Here is a 21,625-nt window from a genome sequence, read left to right as displayed (position 1 = left end):
CTCCCTAGGGCGTCCCTCCAATCTGAGAATCTGTGCATTAGAATATACTTGTAGTAAGTACAATATTCAATGATGTTCATCAAAGATAAGTAGATCACAGGAGCAGCCATGAAGCATGCTCTTTAGAAGCTGCCTGAAGCCTTTGGTCTGCACTGCTGTTTGCTGCACGGTGGCATTCGGTGCCAATATCAGCTATTCTGCAGTAAGCGGCCTTGAAACTTCATGCTGGTCAAACTGACATTTGCCTCTATCTTGTCTGTACCTCAAACAGATCAGTTTACATAGAAGCCTTGTGGAACCAATCATTAACAGGACAAAACCATGGCACAGTACTTGACTCATTCTCTCAGCGCTGAAGGATTTGACCGAAGTTGTGCCATTTTAGAAGTGAAAAGCCTTAGAACATAAGAACAGCCCTGCTGGATCAGGCCCAAGAAGGCCCATCTAGTCCAGCATCCTGTTTCGCACAGTGGCCCACCAGATGCCGCTGGAAGCCACAGGCAGGAGTTGAGGGCATGCCCTCTCTCCTGCTGTTGCTCCCCTGCAACTGGTATTCAGAATTATCCTGCCTCTGAGGCTGGAGGTGGCCTAAAGCCACTTCTTAGCACAATACTATTCCATCCGCCCTAGCTCTTCCTCTTCCATCATGCCAGGTCTTTTTCCACCCAGAGGGTCTGCTTCTCTGCTCTGAAGGGTCTTCCCCTTCTCCTTGTCTGATTCTGTCATCAGCTGCTGCTGCCACCACTGCTCCCTCCTCCTGACATTTTTGAAAGCTGGAGGACAAGGATGGGGTAGAAACTGGTATTTGGAAACTCAAGGGGTGGGAGAAGGAACAGAGCAGTGACTAGGATGCTCCAGATCTACTTAACAGGAGGCGTCCCAAAGGTGTCCTTGTTTTCCTTTCTTTTCCCAAAAGAGGACTCAAATTCAAGATGCCCCCCCCCACATATTTAACAGGAAAAAACTGGGAGCGGGGGGAGACTACATTTTGGATTCAGGTAAATAGAGTGCATGGGATCGTCCTCGCCTTCCTCCCTCTAAAGATCCCACAGCGGGAACACCCCATCCCAGCATAACAGGAGGGAGTGGCACACTCTGTGAGCTGTCTTGGGCATGAGGAGTGCATTTGGACCAGCCTGCATATTATGTTCTGCTGGAGGAGAGAATAGTGACTGGACCTATAAAATTGCTTTTTCATCTCTTATGTCCAATGTGCACAGCCTTTCCTCTATGCAGGAGTACAGAGACCCTGCCTTCCCTCCTCTTGCCAGAAAACAGGACACAAACTCAGAAAAAAAGTAATTGTTTTTTTTAACATTTATTAAATCACATTAAGTTTAAGATGGCAGTGTGTGCAGACACAGAATGGATTGCGACATCAACCAGATAGGATGCTCAGCATGGGGTGACCAAAACCCACACTGAAGAAATCAAAGACCATTTTCAGTAACGTGTTCTATTCTCCTTTATGACTGGTTTAATTGGCCCATCTCTTCTCTGGTTCTGGTAAATCCAACCTCTTCTCCTAACTCCCTCCTCCGTCATCACTTTGATCAAGTTGTTTGTTCTGTACGCTTCCACTGCTGCTGAGGTTTATCTCCTAACTATGACGATCTGGTAGATTTCAGCTCTCTCTTGCTCACCCTTGCTCTCTGTGGTCAGCTAGCTTGAAACCACTCATTTATTTATTTTATCATATTTTTATACTACCTGATATATACATCTCTATGTGGAAAGTGTCACAGCCATTCTTCACCAGGGCAACCAGATGCCTAGCTACACATTTAATGGTGATCCTTATCCACCCATCATACTATAAACCTAGATAAAGCTGTACCCAGATCTGTATTTTCTTTTACTATTATTTTTCCTCATTTGGAAACTACAGTTCTAATGCAGCCTAAATTCATATTAGCCTTTTTTGCAGCTACATCACACTACTGACCCACAGTCAGCTCCAGATCATGAGCAAGCCTGAGATCATTTTTACATGTACCACTGCCAAGCTATTATCCACTACCCTATACTTGTGCATTTCAGTGTTTTCAGTGCAGAAATTTGCATTTGTCATTTCTGTCAAATTTGAATTAGTTTGAGCCCTTTTTCAATTTTATCCCTGTCTTCTGAGGTGTTAGCTATCCCTCCCAGTTTTGTGTCATCTGCAGATTTAATATAGCATAGTCCTGACTCATCATTCACACTGCCTTTATTACATGAAACATGGTTTTCTTTTGAGAAAAGACAGAGACAAAGCAGGAGTTGAACAGTTCTCTTTGTCATCCATTAATATTTCAGCATCCTTACTGGGCATTGTCCTATCATTTCCTACCTCTTCTTTTGCATATAGCTGAACCTGGACAGTAAGCCTCAGTAACTGTAGTAACAATCCAGTAATAATAATTGTTAGAAGGCAGAATGGATTTATTGAGAGTAAATCCTACCAAACTAATTTTATCTTTTGTTTGATTGGATTACTAGCTTAGTGGATTGTGGGAATACTGTGGATGTAATTTATCTTGATTTCAGCAAAGCATTTGACAAAGTTCCCCAAGATATTTTGGTTAGCAAACTGGTTCTATAATAATGTCAGTTATTATATTCCATCTTTTTTTCCCCCATTCTATTTTGAATTCTTAATTCTCTTTAACTCCAACCTCCTTTTGGGGAAAGCATCTGCAGTGATGCTCTATCTTCCAGGTATGTTGAATCCACGGCAAAGCAAGCTGATCTGTCCTTAGAAAAAACTCTTGTGTGTGTGGTCTGAGCAATGCAATCAAGTATCATTATCAAGATGCTTACAGATGTATCACTTCATCCGAGAACATCAAGAAATCCGACTGGCGATTACCGGTATTAATTTTTAAAAAAGAAAAACATCTTGCCTTTTATTGAAATTCCAGGGTGGTTTACAATACAAGTAACCATGACTCAAAGTTCTGACCAAATGGACAGGATGTGGCTAAGGTGACTTTCCACCAGATGTAACCACAGATTAGATGTGAACAAATGATGAAACTGTAGATTAGGGATGTGCACGAACCATCCATCGGACGGTTTACTGGTGGAGAGGTTACCTTTAAGGAGCTGGGAGGGTGCGCTTACCATCACCACCACCCCGATTCGCCCCAAAATCACTGATGTGGGGTGGCAGCGTACCTTGACACTGACTGGGGCGGCAAGGAGGTATGCTGCCGCCCTACGCCAGTGATTTTGGTGGCCGCGCGGGTGGGGAAAACATGGGGGGGAGTAAGCGCACCCTCCAAGCTCCTTAAAAGGTAAACCTCCACCGCTGCCGAACCAGTCCGGACGCCTGACTTCCATACCTGTTTGTACACATCCCTACTATAGACCAGGATTTCTTAACCTTGGGACTCCAGATGTTGTTGGACTACAACTCCCATCATCCTCAGCCATGGCCTTTGTGGCTGGGGATGATAGGAGTTGTAGTCCAACATTTGGGGACCCAAGGTTAAGAAATCCTGCTGTAGACCAAAAAGTTGGATATCAAAGACTGAAGTTCCATCTAGATGCGCTTTTGGGGTTTAAACTTCTATACATATTTTTAAAAAACAGAGGGATTTTTCTGAGAAATGGGGGGGGGGCTGGATGATTTGGGCTGAAATTTTCTTTCTTCTGAATTGCCATCTGGCTCCAAGTGAAGGGAACCCTGAGCCATGTTAAAATTCCAGTGGGACCTTCCTATTAATGGTGGCTAAAAACTAAATACAGTATGACAACCAAGATTCCATGCTCAGAATCATGAGGAAGGGTGTCAAGGAACCACATGCCTGATGGGAGCGAGCCTCCATTATCTTGAAAGTGAGAGCACCACATGGCATCCACCAGACCTGCCCTTCACCAATTTCCTAATCCTGTCTAGCATAGGAGAAATGGATACTTTGCAACTATTGTGTTTGTCAAAATAAAATAAAAACTCATCCACCTTTCCTTTTGGTTCCAAATGGTATGTTTGTGTGTGCTCTCAAGAGTACTCAGTTCGGAATCCCACCACTACCACCCTGTAAAGAAGCCCCACTGGAGTTTGGGCAGTTTCACTCACTCACCCCTGCTCCAGTGCTGTGTCCGGTAGTTGCTGCCACCACTCTCTGCTTCCAGAGAGAACTCAGTTTGGGTCTGAAACCCTCTTTTGAGGATCCCCTCTGTCTTTGCAGAGTGGGAGCTGGAGCAGTTCACCCCATTCAGGTAGGTTTCCCTTTTAAGTAGCTCAACCAAGCCATCAACTTGTGGGGAGCGGCAACTCCAGAGTCTCTAAGCACGCACACACAAGAGGAGAGATTGTTCTCTCTAAAAGATGACTTTATTAATCTACTGGAACCAAGGTGGGTAGGGGAGCAGGTAAGCATTAGGAAAATAAAGCAAAAGTCATTTCTAACTCCTAACACATTCTAAAGTCTAAGCAAAGCACATATCTTGACAACGGGTGGTCCAGCATGTTGATGGAAAACAGCTGACACATACCAAAGGCAACACACAACTTTCAAAGAGTTTCCTAGGCAAAAGGAAAAGGAAAGGTTGGGCCATCGAGTCGGTGTTGACTCCTGGCGACCACAGAGCCATGTGGTTTTCTTTTGGTAGAATACAGGGGGGTTTTCCATTGCCTTCTGAAATATGATGCCTTTCAGCACCTTCCTATATTGCTGCTGCCTGATATAGGAGTTTCCCATATTCTGGGAAACACACCAGTGGGGGATTTGAACCAACAGCCTCCTGCTCTCTAGGCAGGTTACTTCCCTGCTGTGCCATTAGGTGGGTTCTTAGGTAAAGCATCTGGAAAGCAGTTAAATCCTTCCACCAATCAGAGGTTGGCCACAAGGGATCAGGCTGACAGCTCCTTGGCCAATGCAGAGGGGAGATGCTTCGCAACTGTGAGGCTGCCACCTGTCCGTAGTTCAGTTTTCCAGAAATCATCCCGACAGGGAAATTGGGGTGCAAAGTGTCTACTTCTCCAGTGCTAGACTGTATTAGGAAACTGGTGAAGGGCAAGTCGGGTGGATGTTCTTGCTTTCAAGATAATGGAGGCTAAATCCCATCATGCACGGGGTTCCTTCACAAAGGGCACTGAATCATTTATTTTTATTTTTATTATTATTATTATTAATTCGATTTTTATACTGCCCTTCAAAAATGACTCAGGGTGGTTTACATAAAGAAATAACAAATACATTAAAAAAATTGGCTCCCTGTCCCCAGAGGGCTCACAATCTAAAAAGAAACATAAGACAGACACCAGCAACAGTCACTGGAGGTACTGTGCTGGGGGTGGATAGGGCCAGTTACTCTCCCCTTGCTAAATAAAGGGAATCACCACATTAAAAAGGCACCTCTTTGCCATTAGAAAGGGGGTTGAAAATAAAAATGCTGATATCATCATGCCCTTTTACAAATCTATGATGTGGCCACATTTGGAGTACTGTGTACAATTCGGGTCACCATGCCTGAAAAAGAACATTATAAAACTGGAGAAGATGCAGAAGGCAACCAAGATGATTAGGGGCCACCTTCCTTATGGCTAGAACACCTGGGGCTTTTTCATTAAGAAAAAAAAAAGATGATTGAGGAGTGACACATAGATCTATAAAATTATACATAGTGCGGAGAGAGTTGATAGAGAGAGAAATTTCCCCCTCTTACATAATACTAGGAGTCATCTAATGAAACTGATTACCAAGAAATTTAGGACCAACCAAAGGAAGTTCTTTTTCACACAAGGCATAATTAACCTATGGAATTCTCTGCCACAAGATGTGGTGACAGACTTGAGCCTAGATGGCTTTAAGGGCGGCTTAGATAAATCAAAGGAGGACATCAATAGCTAGTAATCTGGAGGCCTAAGAGGAAAGATGCCTCTAAATACCAGGAACAGCAAGAGTGTAGGCATGCCCTTTGCTCTTGCCTGTGGGCTTCCCAGAGGCATCTGGTGAGCCATGAGTGAAACAGGATGCTGAACCAGAAGTGCCTTGGGCCTGATCCAGAAAGGCTGTTCTTATATAAGATAATGAGGGCAGTTTCATCACAAGAGATTTCTATTGCATGCAGATCTAGACGGGATGTAAGGGGCTTGCGCCAACTGAAGCTTTTTCACACGTCAACATTAAGAAGTTTTCCGTCCTGTGTGAACCCGTTGATGTTTATTGAGGTTTGTCTTCTGGATGAAACTCTTTCCACATTTCTGGCATTTAAAAGGTTTCTCGCCTGTGTGGATTTTGTGATGGCTAGAAAGGGCTGAAGTATGAGTGAAGCTCTTTCCACACTCCAGGCATTTGTATGGTTTCTCCCCTGTGTGCACTCTTTGATGTTTCATAAGGCTTGAGCTCTCAGTGAAGCTCTTTCCACACTCCAGACATTTACATGGTTTCTCCCCCGTGTGGATTCTGTGATGGGTACTAAGGTGTCCACTACGACGGAAACTCTTTCCACACTCCAGGCATTTGTATGGTTTCTCCCCTGTGTGCACTCTTAGATGTTGAGTAAGGCGTGATCTCCCACTGAAGCTCTTTCCACACTCTGAGCATTTAAATGGTTTCTCCCCAGTGTGGATTTTATAATGGGTGCTAAGGCCTGAGCTTTGACTGAAGCTTTTTCCACACTCTGGGCATTTATACGGTTTCTCCCCTGTGTGCATTCTTTTATGGGTAATAAGGGCTGACTTCCAGCTGAAGCTCTTCCCACACTCCAGGCATTTAAATGGTTTCTCTTCTATGTGGGTTCTTTTATGAGAAGTAAGGGCTGACCGCCAACGGAAGCTCTTTCCACACTCCAGGCATTTAAATGGCTTCTCCCCTGTGTGGATTCTTTGATGGTTATTAAGATAAGAACTGTCAGTGAAGCTCTTTCCACACTCCAGGCATTTGAAAGGTTTCACCCCTGTATGGATTCTTTGATGGGAATTGAGGCCTGAGCTGCAAATGAAGCTCTTTCCACACTCGTGGCATTTAAATGGTTTCTCCCCTGTGTGGATTCTTTGATGGGAAATAAGGTGTGCACTCTGGCTGAAACTCTTTCCACACACTGAGCATTGATATGGTTTCTCCCCAGTATGGATTCTTTGATGAGTAGTTAGCACTGTGCTGTATCTGAAATACATTCCACACTCGTGGCATTTAAATGGTTTTTCCCCGGTGTGGATTCGTCGATGGGTAGTAAGGGTAGCTTTCAGACTGAAGCTTCTTCCACATACCAGGCACTGAAATGGTTTCTCTCCTGTATGGATTCTATTATGGGCAATGAGGTGTGCATTATGCAGGAAGCTCTTTCCACACACTTGGCATTTAAATCTATTTTCTCCTTTGTGGATTTTTTTTTTATGGTTAATTAGGGTGGTACGCCTCATGAAGCTTTTACCACACTCTGAGCAGGTGTATCGTTTCTTTCCGGTGTGGATTCTTTGATGGGTCATAAATTCTGAGCTTTGACTAAAGCTCTTGCCACACTCCAAGCATTTGTACATTGCATGGATTCTCTGACGTGTCTGCAGCCTTAAACTACTATAGGAGGACTTTGCCCTCGCAGGGCACATGTTGCTTTCCTTTCTTTTCTTTTCTTCTTGTACTGCTGGAATGAGGTAGGAACCTCCACTCTGACAAGCATCAGTTTCATCTTTTAAAGTCTCTATTTGGTTTCTGTTCTGCATCTTGGATCCATCTCCATTCCCAGCATTCTCCCCTGCCTGGGTACTTTGATGGGAAATAAGCTGTGAGCTCTGCCTGATGTTCTTCCCATGTTCTGAGCACATACTCAGCTGCTCCACCAAGTATGTTTTGCAGTGTTTATCAAGGCTTGATTCGCAACCAACGGCTTTCCCACGCACAGGATGTTTCCTCTTTCCTTCGTGATCTTCTTGTTGGGCTGGAATTCCTTGGAAATCGACTTGCTTTTCTTCCTGCCTCCTTGAATCTTCTTCATGATTCTCAAAGGACTCCTCCTTCATTTTCATGGATGATCTTTTCCTTGTTTCCTCACAGATTCTTCCATGTTGTTCCCATCACCTGCTGGAATAAAGGGAGAATCCAGATGACTAGTGTAAACAGGAAGTGGGTCCCTCTATCTTAAGACGGATAATGCAGATTTGGAAAAGATGCAGAAGAGGGCATCCAAGATGATCAGGGGACTGGAGTATCTTCCTTAGGAGGCTTGGCTACAGCATCTGGAGCTCTTTACTTTTGAAAAGAGGTGACTACAAGGAGAAATGATAGAGGTGTATAAAATTATGCATGGAGTCGGGAGAGTGGATATAGAGAAAGGGGACACAGAGAAATTTCTCTCTCTCAAACACAGACACACAACACTAGAACCAGGGGTCATCCCATGAACCTGAAGGTCAGGAAATTTAGGACCGACAAAAGTACTTTTTCACACAGCACATAATTAATCTATGGAATAACCTGCCATGGGATGTGGCGATGGCCACTAGCTTGGATGGCATTCAAAAGACATTCACAGAGGTCAGGTCTATCAACGACTACTAGTCGGAGGGCTATAGGCCACCTCCAGCCTCAGAGGTAAGATGCCTCTAAATACCAGTTGCAGGGGAGCAACAGGAGAGAGAGAGAGAGAATGCATGCCCTCACTTCATGCCTGTTGCAGGGGAGCAACAGGAGAGAGAGCGCACATGCCCTCACTTCTGGTCTGTGGGCTTCCCAGAAGCATCCTGTTTCACTGTGTGAAATAAGATGCTGGACTAGGTGGGCCTTGGGCCTGATCCAGCAGGGCCTTTCTTATAAAATGTAGTCTTTATTCAATGATGGGGTTCCCTGCCCCATTCAAGCTCATTTTTGAATTCATCATGGAATGGAGAGCAAGTACTTGCAAAGCCTGATGGATAACAGAACTTTCCTGGGCAGCTGATGAGGGGGAACGGCTTCCTCTTGATTCTCTTATTTGTCTCAGCAACTTTTGACAGTGTAGACCAGGACTGCATAAATTCGTCCCTCCAGATGTTCTTGCACTTCAGCTCCCATCATCCCCAGCCACAGTGGACAATTGTCAGGTATGATGGGAGTTGTAGTCCAACATCTGCAGGAAGGCTGAGATTGTGCAGCCCCGATATAGACCAGGGATTCTCAACATTGGGTCCCCAGATGTTCTTGGACTTCAGCTCCCATAATCCCCAGCCCCAGTGGCCTTTGGTTGGGGATTAAGGGAGTTGAAGTCCAATAATATGTAGGGACTCAACGTTGAGAATCCCTGATATATACCATAATATCTTATTACGATGGACAGGGCACCTGGAGAGTCTAATGGGGATAGACCTTGAGACATTACACTCTTTTAAAAAATATATATCACTTGTAGAGGAGCGTAGAGAATTTTCCTATGGGGAGTGGCCAGTTGGGAGGAAGTGGGACTTGAATGGGGTGGCAGGTGGCTCTGAATATCTGCCTGGATGCTAGGGAAAGGGAAGAATGTCAGGTCTGAAAGCCTAGTGGGATGGTAGACCAGCAGAGAAATCCCACAGCTGTAGAGTTTGGTCTGGAGGAGATCAAGGGCAGCCAAGTCCTCTTGCCTTGCAAGATGCCTCCCACTACCAGATGAAAGGTGCTAGCTGGGCCCAGCACTATGACAGCATTTGCACTGATGTAGTTAATATATCGTGAGCTGCACCCTTGAGGCAAAAAGCAAGATGTTATCCGAAACAAATTGATATGAATAGCCGCAACCAGGAGGCTGTAAAGCAAGGGAATGTGCATGAGGGAAGGGAGGGGGAAAGAGAGGATGTTGTGCACAAAGGAAGCTTTCAGACCTTAGAAACTGAACTAGTTCTGTTCAACAATTCAGCATGCCAAGAAAGCCATTATTAGAGTTCTCCCAGAAGATCTTCTCTGAACGTATGTAGAGTTCAAAATTTTGCTTACCAGACAAGCAAGCCAATAGATGATTAAAAAAAACCCGGAACATCCCAGGGGGCTTCACTATTTTTCAATGCGGGAACGCAGTGGCAAAAAAACGCTCAACGTGAGGGCCATTCTCCAACATGCTGTCCTCTGCACAGCACTGAGATTTCCTCACTGCTGGGAGGGCCCTTTGAGAGAGACGAAGCCCCCTCTTAAGAGCTCCAGGGGGGAAGCAAGCGCTGGGAAAGGCTCAACTTCCCAGCATGCCATGCACGCCTTCCAAGATGGTGCAGCGGCTCAAGAGGGCGCCGTTTCCCTTAAGATCGCCCCTTTGCCCAGCTCTGGGCAAAGCACAGCACTGCAGAGTGGCAATGTTACACTTGGCTTGATGCCAGGGGGACTGTGGAGGGTATCCAGCTTTGGCCAAAGTTTCACACAGGCCCACTGAACAGTTAGTCAAGGGGCTGCACTTAGTGTGGTGGATGGGGCCTCCCACTGGTCCCCAGGCCTTACTCTGAAGAACACTGTTCTAAAATCTGTTTATCAGTCAGCAAGGAGGAGGACCAGAAGACTTACGAGCAAGTGTTAATGTCTATATTGTCCGTTCATCTTTTAAACGGTTTTTAATTATTTTAACGTTTTCACTGTTGTTTGGTTGTGTTTTTAGATTGTAGTATATATTACGTGAAATGCCCAGAGAGGCGTGTGTTGTATAGAAATACGCAAATAAATAACTGAGGAGGAAACCTGACCACCTTGCTTGTTCTCTTGCATCTGGACATGTTGCTAGAATGTTCCACAGAAGGAATTTGGAGGACGTTGGTTGCCACATGGAAGCAGGCGGCTTAGGCTCCACTTTAAGAGATTCCGCCTAAGCTGACCTGCCATCTGTTTTGGACTGGATCCGCATTGCTTTGAGTCTATTCTTTCAGCCTACTTTGGCTAGGGATGTGCATGGAACCGTGGCGGGGAGGCTCGAAGCGAGCGGGGGTCTATCTTTAATAGCGGAGGAGGGTGCACTTACCCCTCCTGCCGCTTTTCCTCCGCCGGCGTCCGTGTGTTTCAAAGCCCATCGGGGTGGCAGCGTACTTCCCAGCCGCCCCGTTGCCCTCATCTTCTGGATATGACTGGAAGTCAACGATTCACCTGTGTGCGCCGGCACAGGCCTGCATACGTCACGCACATGCCCATGCCGGCTCATGCAGATGTGTCGGCGACTTCCGGTCATTTTTGGAAGACAAGGGCAATGGGGCGGCAGGGAGGTACGCTGCCACCCCAATGGGCTTTGAAACACATGGACATCAGCAGGGGGGAAGCGGCGGGAGGGGTAAATGAACCCTCCCCCGCTCTTAAAGATAGGCTGCCGCTGCCTTCGAACTGGTGGAATCGCCGGTTCTTTGAACCGGTTCGGAGGCCCATAAAGGGCCTCTGAACCGGTTCCATGCACATCCCTAACTCTGGCTATTTCTCTGATCCCTGTAGTCATGTAAATGGAGACAGGGAGGCTGTACTTTCGTTTCACTCCTGGCAACGAGGAAGTAGCTGCTGCAGTGGGCTTTATTTTTAAAATAACTTAAAGGTTTCCTGCACCTCTGGGAAAAGGACTGACTATCTTGAGAACTGCAGTATTTTCTGGGGCAGCAGCAATGGCCAGAGTTCCTGATATGACTATTATTCCCAAGATACTCTACACTTTTAGGAAAATATTTATTTATTTATTAATTATTATTATTTAAAATAATAATAATAATAATAATAATAATAATTATTATTATTATTATTATTATTATTATTATTATTATTTATTACAGAATTTATACCGCCCTTCCAAAAGGCTCAGGGCAGTTTACATTAAAACACCATTAAAATCAATTAACAAAAAATTATAAACTACATAAAATAATAATAATAGGAAGCTGTCCTATACCAAGTCACACCATTGGTCCATCTAGCTCAGTATTGTCTATGCAGACTGGCAGTGGCTTCTCTAAGGCTTCAGGCAGGAGTATCTCTCAGCCCTATCTTGGAGATGCCAGGGAGGGAACTTGGAACCTTCTGCACGCAAGCATGCAGATGCTCTTCCCAGAATGGTCCCATCCCCTGAGGGGAATATCTTACAGTGCTCACACATTTCTCCCACTCAAATTCAAACCAGGGTAGACTCTGCTTAGCAAAGAGAAAAATTAATGCTTGCTACCACAAGACCAGCTCTACTCCTGGTCTTGTGGCCTTTTACCTGGACTGCAGGGAGGGAATTTTAAAAATCCAGCTGAACATAATTTAAAAAGTCTTACCTCCACCACAGCTGGTTCTTCCTTGTCTCCAGAAGTGAAAATAAACTACAGACTGTCCTATCTCCTATTTGGTAAGTAAGTTCAGAGGTCAAATAAGTAGCAAAAGGGAGAAGTGAGAATTTTGGGGCCAAACTGAAGCAATCACTTTGCATAAAGAGAATCAAACCTCCTGAAGCACCAAATCAAATCAATGGTGGCTCCAGAATACCAGCTCACCCGTCCCCACCCTCACCCCCGCCCTGGATTGAATCAAGAATGCTTCACATTGCCCCAGTAATTTGGTTGTCTGAAGATATAAATAATCCTGGTTACAGAGATAAGTAAATTTACAACAGTTTAAAATGCAACTTGATTTTTAGTTTTCCTTTCTCTCTGCACTAAAAATCTCTCAAAATAGATAAATCTTTGTTTGGAGACAGAATTAGTCTACAAATAAGACTGGGAAGGAGGAGTGGTCCATAGCAAATCCAATAAACTCATAGTTGGGCCTAACTCTTGAGTACTTTCCACCTATAGAGGTTTCCTACTATTATTCTTTTAAAAACAAAAATTCTGAAAGACAAGGATGGCTGCATTCGAACATGGCAGATATACTGTTGATGGAAATAACACTTAAAAAAAAAAAATACAGAATGCCCCAAAGCATGACATGCAAAGTGCTTTGTCCTTGTAAGTGAAAGGATTCCGCACCTGTCCTGAGACCATAGAAACCGGAAATCCTTTTGCAACTCGCCCTCAGTTGCACACTGCACTGGGTCTGAAAGAGAAAAACCTAGTCAAAGAGCCGATCAAATGCTGATTAACGACAACCATCTAAAGCACTAGTTTTTTAAAAAACTATGATAAAGAGTATAAGATGCTGATTGGAAAAAATGACGCATCTAGACAGTGTCACAGATTATTCCCCACCAAGAAAATGTTAAAGCATCAGCACAAAATGCAATGAACACACCAAAGGAATTGACTGGGTGTGAGTCTGGGTACCTGGAATCTCTCCCCACTTGATGCTTTAAAGAATTCTACACCTGAGGGTCCAAAGCCTCTGAGCTTGCAAACTGCAGAGTAGACTGCTTTGATGCCTTGCAGCAACCAAAAGAATTTATTTACCACATTTTTATACCACTCCAACTTGCATCTTACAGAAGTGTCTCCCTTTGAGCATCTGCAATTGTGCAAGGAATAAGCCAGTACTAACATGGTGTGCAACAAGTTAGCAGCCCATAGGAGGAGAGCTGGTCTTGTGGTCGCAAGCATGACTTGTCCCCTTAGCTAAGCAGGGCCCACCCTAGTTGCATATGAATGGGAGACTAGAAGTGTGAGCAATGTAAGATATTCCCCTCAGGGGATGGAGCCGCTGCTCTGGGAAGAGCTGAAACTTCCAAGTTTCCTCCCTGGCATCTCCAAGATAGGGCTGAGAGAGAGTCCTGCCTGCAACCTTGGAGAAGCCGCTGCCAGTCTGTGAAGACAATACTGTGCTAGATAGACCAATGGTCTGACTCAGTATAGGGCAGCTTCCTACATTCCTATGCCCTTGTGCAACGCAGGCGATTGTACAACACAGCTAGGATATCTTGGGTTTCTTACGCCAACACAGCTAGAATATCTTCTTGTGCAAATTCCTGATTTCTGCCAGCCTAACACTGCTCAACATGTTAGCCAGCATGTTTCACAGGACGACTGCATGTTCATGACTTTCTGAAGGAAAAAAGCAAATTGGGCAGTGAAACGGATGAGAGTGTATTTATTTATTATATTTATATACTGCTGCCGCACATAAAATCTCTGGGCAGTTTACAACTAACAAACAGCCATTAAAACCGTAAATCATATGAAAGAGACAAAAATAACCATCAATAAAACTTCGCTGCTATAAGAAGTGTGTTTTCAAGAGCGGCTGAAAAACAGCCAGAGATGCGGAGGCTCTGATTTCATTTGGGAGCAAGTTCCCGAGCCCTGGGCAACCCTAGAGAGGGCCCGGTTTGGGGAGGGTCGCCAGCGAACGAGTGGGTGGTAACCACAGCAGTGATGTGTTTTAGAAAACCAAAGTAACTACATTTTACTTAGAATACCAAAGCATCTCCAAGTTTGCTTAGAAAACCTAATTCTAACTTAAAGTAACCCCAGCCCAGCTCAAGGACACGGCCTCACATGATTATCTCTCTCCACTAAATTGTATCTAAAGAAACTTGGTTCTCACCGTTCTTTGCTGAGAAGTTAATAAAACAGGATGTAACCAAATAAGGAGTGATTACCAGATGAACAATGAATCATTCGCATGCGTACTAGATACTTAGTCCACCATTTTACTGCCACATATACTATGTCAGCATCATTCAGATTGTCTGTATAAATGTAAGATGCACCTATAACCAATTTGTATTCAATGTGGAGCGTGAGCCCCATTGTCTACCTGCTTCTGCAGAGCATTAAACCAAGCCTCTAATTGATTCCCACTGTGTCTGTTTGATTGGCTTAAGGCGGACCCAGGGACGAACTGAATTCACATCAATTTGGTGCCGTGACAGTCGGATGTGACTCTGGGTGGACAGTCTGACCCATCACGGGACAATGAGATCCAGCGCGCCTCACAGCATTTTGTCTGTGGAGGATTCTCATGGGCCCGGGATGCGCCAGTCGTCACAACGCGCCACATCTGGGAATCGAGGCAAGAGTGAATGAAAGTGTGAACAGAGAGAGTGAGTGAGTGAGAGAGTGAAATCCAAAGACGTCTTTTGGTTCTCCTCAGCCCAAGAGGGGCAAAGGGGGGGGGGAAAGCCCAGGGAGGGGCAATTTTCAGCCCGAGAAAAGGGGGGAAATCCTACAGCCGAAGAAGGGCTGCCCACGCAGGGGCAAATTTAAGCCAAAATCCCGAGAGGGGAGAAAGCCAAAAAGTCCAAGCAGGGGCGGTTTAATCTTTCAGCTCGAGGAGGGGGAAAGAGAGAGAGAGAAAACAAAAACAAAAAAACCCCACAGCCGAAGTAGGGCTGCCTGTGAAGGAGTGACTTAAGCCAAGAGCCCAAGGAGGGGCGGCTTTGAGTCAGAAATAAACAGTCTAAGCCCAACCAACTCAAAGGGGGGGCTATGGGTAGCAGAAATAGCAAGTACACCAAATCTGAACGGATTTCATGTACACCTTTGGAGTGTGTGTTGAAAAATTGGGTGATTATCATGGGAGCAAAGAGTGCTCTTAGAAAACATGTTTTGAAATGCCTTTGTATGAAAGTTTGGCCACTATGAACTCGAGTCAGAGGCCTCCTGACTCCGAAAATAACATCCTTTTGCACTTGCCTCTGTTTTATAAGTGTTAAGGAAGGAAGAATGATTGTCTTTTGCAGAAATCATTTCTTTCTCTGTGTTCTGTTTCCAAGTTGCTTCCAGGCTTTGCCCTTGTGTTGCAAAAAACAAAACAAAACAAAAATCTTGCTGCTACTGTCCTGTTGTCATGAAGCCAAAAGATAACTGTCCTAGCTGCAAAAGTTTCTCTGAACAAAAGGCTGCCTTTGTTCTCTTTTTCTTTTTTCTATCTCTCTTCAACTACTTGAGTTGGAAAAGAGGAAAGAAAATGGAGTTTTGAAGGAATGCATATGGGAATTGCAGACAAAAGAAAAAGAAAAAAAAAACCTAGAAGGAAATACATAAAAGGATTTTTTGTTGGAGGTTGTTAACAACAACAAAAAGAAAAATGCTTGAAAAGCACCAGTAAGTTATAAGATTGTGATGTGGAAAGGTAATATAGAATTACAGGTTGTTTTCATAGATAACTGTGATAAGGTTGTTCTGTTTAAACTACTTTCTTAACTGAGTTTATGGCTGACATATTTAAAATGCTATAAAATTCTTTGGGATTCATATGAAGTTTTCTTTGTTTAGTCCTTTGTTCTGTGAAATACACAAGACGAGCCTGTGTGTGTGTGTGTGTGTGTGTGTGTGTGTGCGCATGTTTCTGAGAGGGAGCCCAAAGCTCTGGTTCTGTATAGGAATTCAACCCACATCAATTTTATAGCTCATCCCTGTGAAGATGAGGTTGCTGTTGTATTTATTCTGTTTATTCTGTTGTATTTGTGAATGTATTTATACTAGTGACATGTTTTGTTTTGTTTTTCCTTTCTGTAAACTGTTCCAGACCAAACTTGCTCTGACATTGAATTCCAAAATTCACAATTATTATATTAATTGAACATAAAATTGGTCATGGCCTGAGCAATACAGGGAACTTTCAGCGGTCAGCTGGCCAACTGAGGGCTGAATCTTCCCACCTCTGCAAAAGTGCTGCTTATGGATGGCTAAATGCATTAAGCATGAGAGCAAGCTCTACTTCATTCATTCTTATGTTAAGTTGATTGTGATATTTCTGCCACTACTGAGTATCATAAGCCTTTATATGTTATGTTTACTGAATTCCTTAACAATGATCTATCTTATCTTACCTGTTTTCTGTGAGCTCAAAATCTAAACCGGAAGTTTCCCTTCCAAATTCTTCCTCTCAAATGAAAGCTGATCCCTGATGAACAAGGATAACTCCACCCATTTCCGGATGGGAGGGGGAAAGAGGTTCTCTGTAAAGCAGTTTGTGTTCCAGCCAGATTAATTGTGGGTGAGAAGGAAAAATGGATTTTAAGATAAATGAGTCTAATTGTATTACTGTCATGTTTTTGCAAAATCTATGCAATATTTCTGCTAGTTGAATTTGATGTAAACTGAAAGCTACTAATCAAATGGTCTAAGGTTCAAAAAAAAATTTAATTTGACTCATCCACCAGCCCTGCTTTGCCTTCACAGCAGCTGAATCTTAAAATCCCAGACATGAGATTTAATGAAAGGAATTTTGTTTTGCCAATCCTGCAAGTGGCAAGGAGTTCCAAAGCACCGGTTTGCAATTCACCTTGGAAATTTCCCAGCTAAAAGGGATTAGTCTGGGGCAGTAGATGGCTGACTCCCTCACACATGACCAAATATCATGTGACTTTGGTGAGGATCCTGGGGTTTCCATGGCTACTACTTTGTTCTTAATCCAGCTAACTTACTTCCTTTTGAGCCTACAGAAGACCAAGAACATGATTGCTTGCAAGCTGTGGACTGCATCTATGCCAAGCCATCCTGATCTTAAAGATGAACTGTACACAGATGGAGGCAGCTTCATGTAAGATGGACAACGTAAGCTGGCTATGGAGAAGTGACTGACCATGCTCTTTCTCCAGGTATCTCAGTCAGCACAGCTTGCAGAGCTCATCACCTTCAAGGTAATTTTTACACAACTCATGGGGCCACTTGGAAAGAAAGAAGATTTTTAACAGTGGGAAACAAGGAAGTAAAATATGGGACACAGATATCAGAACTCTAGACTGCTGTTACACTACTAGAAGAGGTTGCAGTCATCCATAGCAGAGGTCACCAGAGGAAAATGACCCAGTGACAAAGGGTAATTGGATGGCAGATGCTGCAGTTAAAACTGCTGCTCCTTCTATTCCTGTTTCCAAGCATCTTTGATTCCTGTGCTAACTATCTTGGCACAACCCCCTCACATATTCAAAAAAAAAAGGACATCGACTTTGCACCACAGCAGGGGGGCGCATTTAGAAGAGGATGGCTGGTAAAGAACAGCAGATGGATGTGGAATTATTGCAGAACCAATCCTTTGGGTTTTTTCCCCTAGTCAATACAAAGACACTTTTGTGCCTCTTGGATGTACCCTTTTGCAGAACATGTGGCAACAGCCTGTGTAATTTGTGTAGTAAACAATCCTATTTTACCAAGGTATAGTATCTCACTGGACATGCCAAGTCAGGTAATGCCCAAGCTGTGGGTAAACAGAGGGCAGGGATTGACTTACCTGTGTGGGCTATCCTTTTTCCTTGTCTCGAGAGGTTGTTTTCACTTTACAGAAATGTCAAACCCAAACTTGAATCCATCAGTGACTGGTTAATTATGAGGCTAAAGATGGAGAACTGGGACACCACAACTATCTACACATTACTGACGATGAAGTCAGTTATACTGGATGGAGATTGATTGCCCTGACAAAGGACTGTAAGTATGATTGTCAGCCAACGTAGTGCAGTGGTTAGAGTGCTGGATTAAGACCGGGAAAACCCGAGTCCAAATCCTCATTCAGCCAAGACACTTGCTGGGCGACACAGAGCCTACAACTCAAATGATTTGGCCTGCCTCACAGGGTTGTTGTAAAGAGGAAGAACAGGATGCAGAAGAGAATGTGAGATGCCACATGGAAACTGGACTGTGTTAGCAGTGACTGTGATTGACCTGAAAGGCTTTAATGCCTCCTCAAAACCCCAAACTCACAAGGGGGGGTGAAAAATGTGAATGCCTTTTTCTTTTTGACTTTATTGCTTTGCTATTGCCCAGGATTGCTGTTTTGTTCTCGTGATCAAAAACCAGCCTACAACACAAGCCAGCCAGCCTCCAAGAAGCACCGGCCCCCACACACAGCCTCCCGCCTGGCCACCAAGCCTCAAATGAAGACATCATCCCCTGTTCTGGTCTTCAGGGAAAGGGGGGGCCCAGGGCAAGCAGGAAAACAAAAATATAAATTGGAAAAAGAAAAAAAAATGCCAAAAGACCAAATTGAAAATAGCCTCAGGTTTTATCCATCCTTTGTATTACTTGCCTTGAAAACTTGACTTTTCCTTTTGTGCTAACGTTTGGCACCCAGAGACTTAGTCTCAGGATGCTGTCCCTACATGGGGGGGAGGGAATTGGCAACTCACTTGCCTGTCTTTCTCTCAAGTAAACAGGTTTGCAACCAACAGTGCCTTGAATTGTCTTTCCAAGAAGGATTGTTCCTCCCCAGATCGAAGGAATACCTGGATCCATCGCCAGAATGTGATCCCAAGGGAGTCTCCATCAACAGTGACCCAGGAAAACTAACAATCAGCAGCAGCAGCTACCCGGGGGCAGTCCCTATCTGCATTTCCAGTCCAACCCAATGGTGACAGAACGTCTATCTACTACCCTGTCCTGTGTTCGAGGAAGAAGGCCTAATGCACAGTTCATCTTCCTGCTTCCAAGTGTTATAGCAGAAGGATAGACAACAAACGCCTGAAGACTGCCTGATAACAAACAAGCAAGCCAATTTGTTCACTTTTCTGTGGAGTCATACACGTAACAGCATTTCCCCAAGCTGTAAAGCCCTGGAACCATCCTACCTGGGTAAGATACCTTGCCAAAGACACTATTTCTAATTCTGCCAAAGACACTATTTCAGATTGCCCACAAGGGGAGGGAGTCAAGGCTCCCAAACACATGAACATTTAAGCTTGTCTGTGGACACTAGCCAAACAAGCCAAAACAACACGGATCAGGATAGCCAAAATCCTGCAACGTTTTACAAGAGCATTTGGTTCTCAACTGAAGGACTAAAATATATTTTTCCGTACCAAGGACTTTTAGATTTTGAATTCTAAAGCTCTCCATGGCTTCCTTTTTGGCCATGACAGACTTTAGAGGACACTAAGGGGGGTGGGAGTTGATGATTTGCACCACTTTCTTATATTACTTTCTTGTAGTGACTATGTGCTATCATTATGTTGAAAACCTTGCTATCTCCTGTGCTGTAAGGTCATGGACCTCACATGCTTGCTCTCCAGTCATTTCCTTATTGTTTCACTTATATATTGTGCCAATCATCTCATTGTTTCAACCAGAGCATTTTCCTGCAAGTCTGCACCTATCCCCAAGTTACTGATCCCTTTTATGCTCTAAGACATTAAGCTGGCCCAAGCCTTACCTAAAATTTTATAGACACTTGTATTAATCAGTGTGATTATACATGACTTGTCATTGCTATTGCTTTCCACAAGCTGATAACCCATTAATCACCAGAAGCATCTGGTTCCACAATGCAAGACTGTTATTTATACTTTATTTGGGATAAAGATGGGTTAAAATCATGTTGCTTGCTATAAGTTGTATGATCTTTATATGTACACTTTGCTGTTATGTGTAAAATTTTTATATATATATCAAATCATGCCAGATATAGGTGGTTAAGGATATGTGTGTGATGTATAGAATTATATAATTATGTTTGTAGCTCTAGAATATTGTATGCAATGTGCCTGCCATAGCACATACCATTTCTGTAAAAACTATGCTTAATGCATCACAAATGTTTAAGGCATCCCAAAACCACATATGTTCCAAACCCTTTAGCCACACGAAACACAAAGTTCCATCAATGGGCAAGAACTATATTCCAAGATTAAGAGTTTGTGTGTTAGAAAGAGCTACTGTTAATATTTTCAAACAGTTAGAACTTTCATTAACTAATATGGAGAGCCTATTGATTTATGGGCAAAGAAGATAATTCTGGTTGTATTTTCTTTGTATTAATAATCACATGTTGCTGCTTACAATGCATTACAGCTTTAAACCAAATGTTTATGAGAACCTTTAAACCTTGCCATAGTATAAGACCCATACATACAGCTGTACCTTTACAAACTTTAATTAAGACATCCTGAAGATTCAGGATGATGCAGTGTTTAAGGGGGGAATTGATGTGTTTTAGAAAACCAAAGTAACTACAGTTTACTTAGAATACCAAAGCATCTCCAAGTTTGCTTAGAAAACCTAATTCTAACTTAAAGTAACCCCAGCCCAGCTCAAGGACACGGCCTCACATGATTATCTCTCTCCACTAAATTGTATCTAAAGAAACTTGGTTCTCACCGTTCTTTGCTGAGAAGTTAATAAAACAGGATGTAACCAAATAAGGAGTGATCACCAGATGAACAATGAATCATTCGCATGCGTACTAGATACTTAGTCCCCCCACCCCTGATCTTAATAGGCGGCGGGGGTCCTGAAGGAGAAGGCGGCGCTCTCTTAAATACCCCGGGCCCAAGAAGCGCCAGGGTTCCCTTGACCCGTCAGTTCACTGGAGACTGGAGACGGGGCCGGCCAGCTGAAAAACAAGGCCTTGCAACATAGGGGGAAAGGAGTGTGCAGTCCAAAAGACCAAAAAGTTATCCAAGACTAGAAAATCCGTTCGCAGAAGTGTGTACAATTCTTTGCAATAAAAGCGGTGTGGGCGGGGCTTATTTTTTAAAGTGTTTCGACTGACCGTGTCTGCTCGGCCTCTGCAAGACACAAATCCCCGCCCCGCCCCCGCCTCCATCAAAGGCAGCCCCTCCCCCCTCCAGACAAAGGGGCAGCGCGGTTTTTTGGGGGGATGGGGGGCTCTGCAAGCTGCTTTCCCACCCCCCACCCCGGAAAGACTCCAGAGGCGCCTTCTGTTTCCACCCCACTGGCCCCACACACCACCAGCTTCTCCTCCCCGCCATTTGCACCTTTGCTTTATTTCTTGCGTCCTCCTTCTTCTAAGGTCAATTTGCAGAGGCACTCGCCGGGATCCAAGAGATGGGGAGAAAGAGACACAGACAGCCCTGACTTCCGGTTCCCATTTGAGAGCTGTCCAATGCGGGGCTGAAACATTGGGAAGAAAGAGCAGCTACACCCAGC

The 21,625-nt window shown here is 44.1% G+C and overlaps 1 protein-coding gene across 4 annotated transcripts; it reads right to left on the bottom strand.

Moving 5' to 3' along the window:
* Positions 1-1,302: 1,302 nt before the first annotated feature.
* LOC128344277 (zinc finger protein 883-like) lies at positions 1,303-21,620 on the bottom strand. 4 transcript variants are annotated; one of them, XM_053294102.1, is made up of 3 exons: positions 21,454-21,620; positions 12,836-12,902; positions 1,303-8,009 (listed from the first exon to the last, which is right to left on the bottom strand). In XM_053294102.1, exon 3 carries the CDS (start codon positions 7,952-7,954, stop codon positions 6,113-6,115), a length of 1,842 nt encoding a protein of 613 aa, XP_053150077.1. In that variant the 5' UTR covers positions 7,955-8,009; positions 12,836-12,902; positions 21,454-21,620; the 3' UTR covers positions 1,303-6,112. The 4 variants fall into 4 exon arrangements, with proteins under 4 accessions (XP_053150077.1, XP_053150076.1, XP_053150079.1 ...); XM_053294101.1 differs by having other exon boundaries at positions 1,303-8,006; XM_053294104.1 differs by lacking the exon at positions 12,836-12,902 and having other exon boundaries at positions 1,303-8,006.
* Between the last annotated feature and the right edge of the window lie 5 nt (positions 21,621-21,625).

This window comes from Hemicordylus capensis, chromosome 2 (assembly GCF_027244095.1).
Source record: "Hemicordylus capensis ecotype Gifberg chromosome 2, rHemCap1.1.pri, whole genome shotgun sequence".
NCBI classification, from domain to species: Eukaryota; Metazoa; Chordata; class Lepidosauria; order Squamata; family Cordylidae; genus Hemicordylus; species Hemicordylus capensis.
This window is presented reverse-complemented; position numbering and strand designations above follow the sequence as displayed.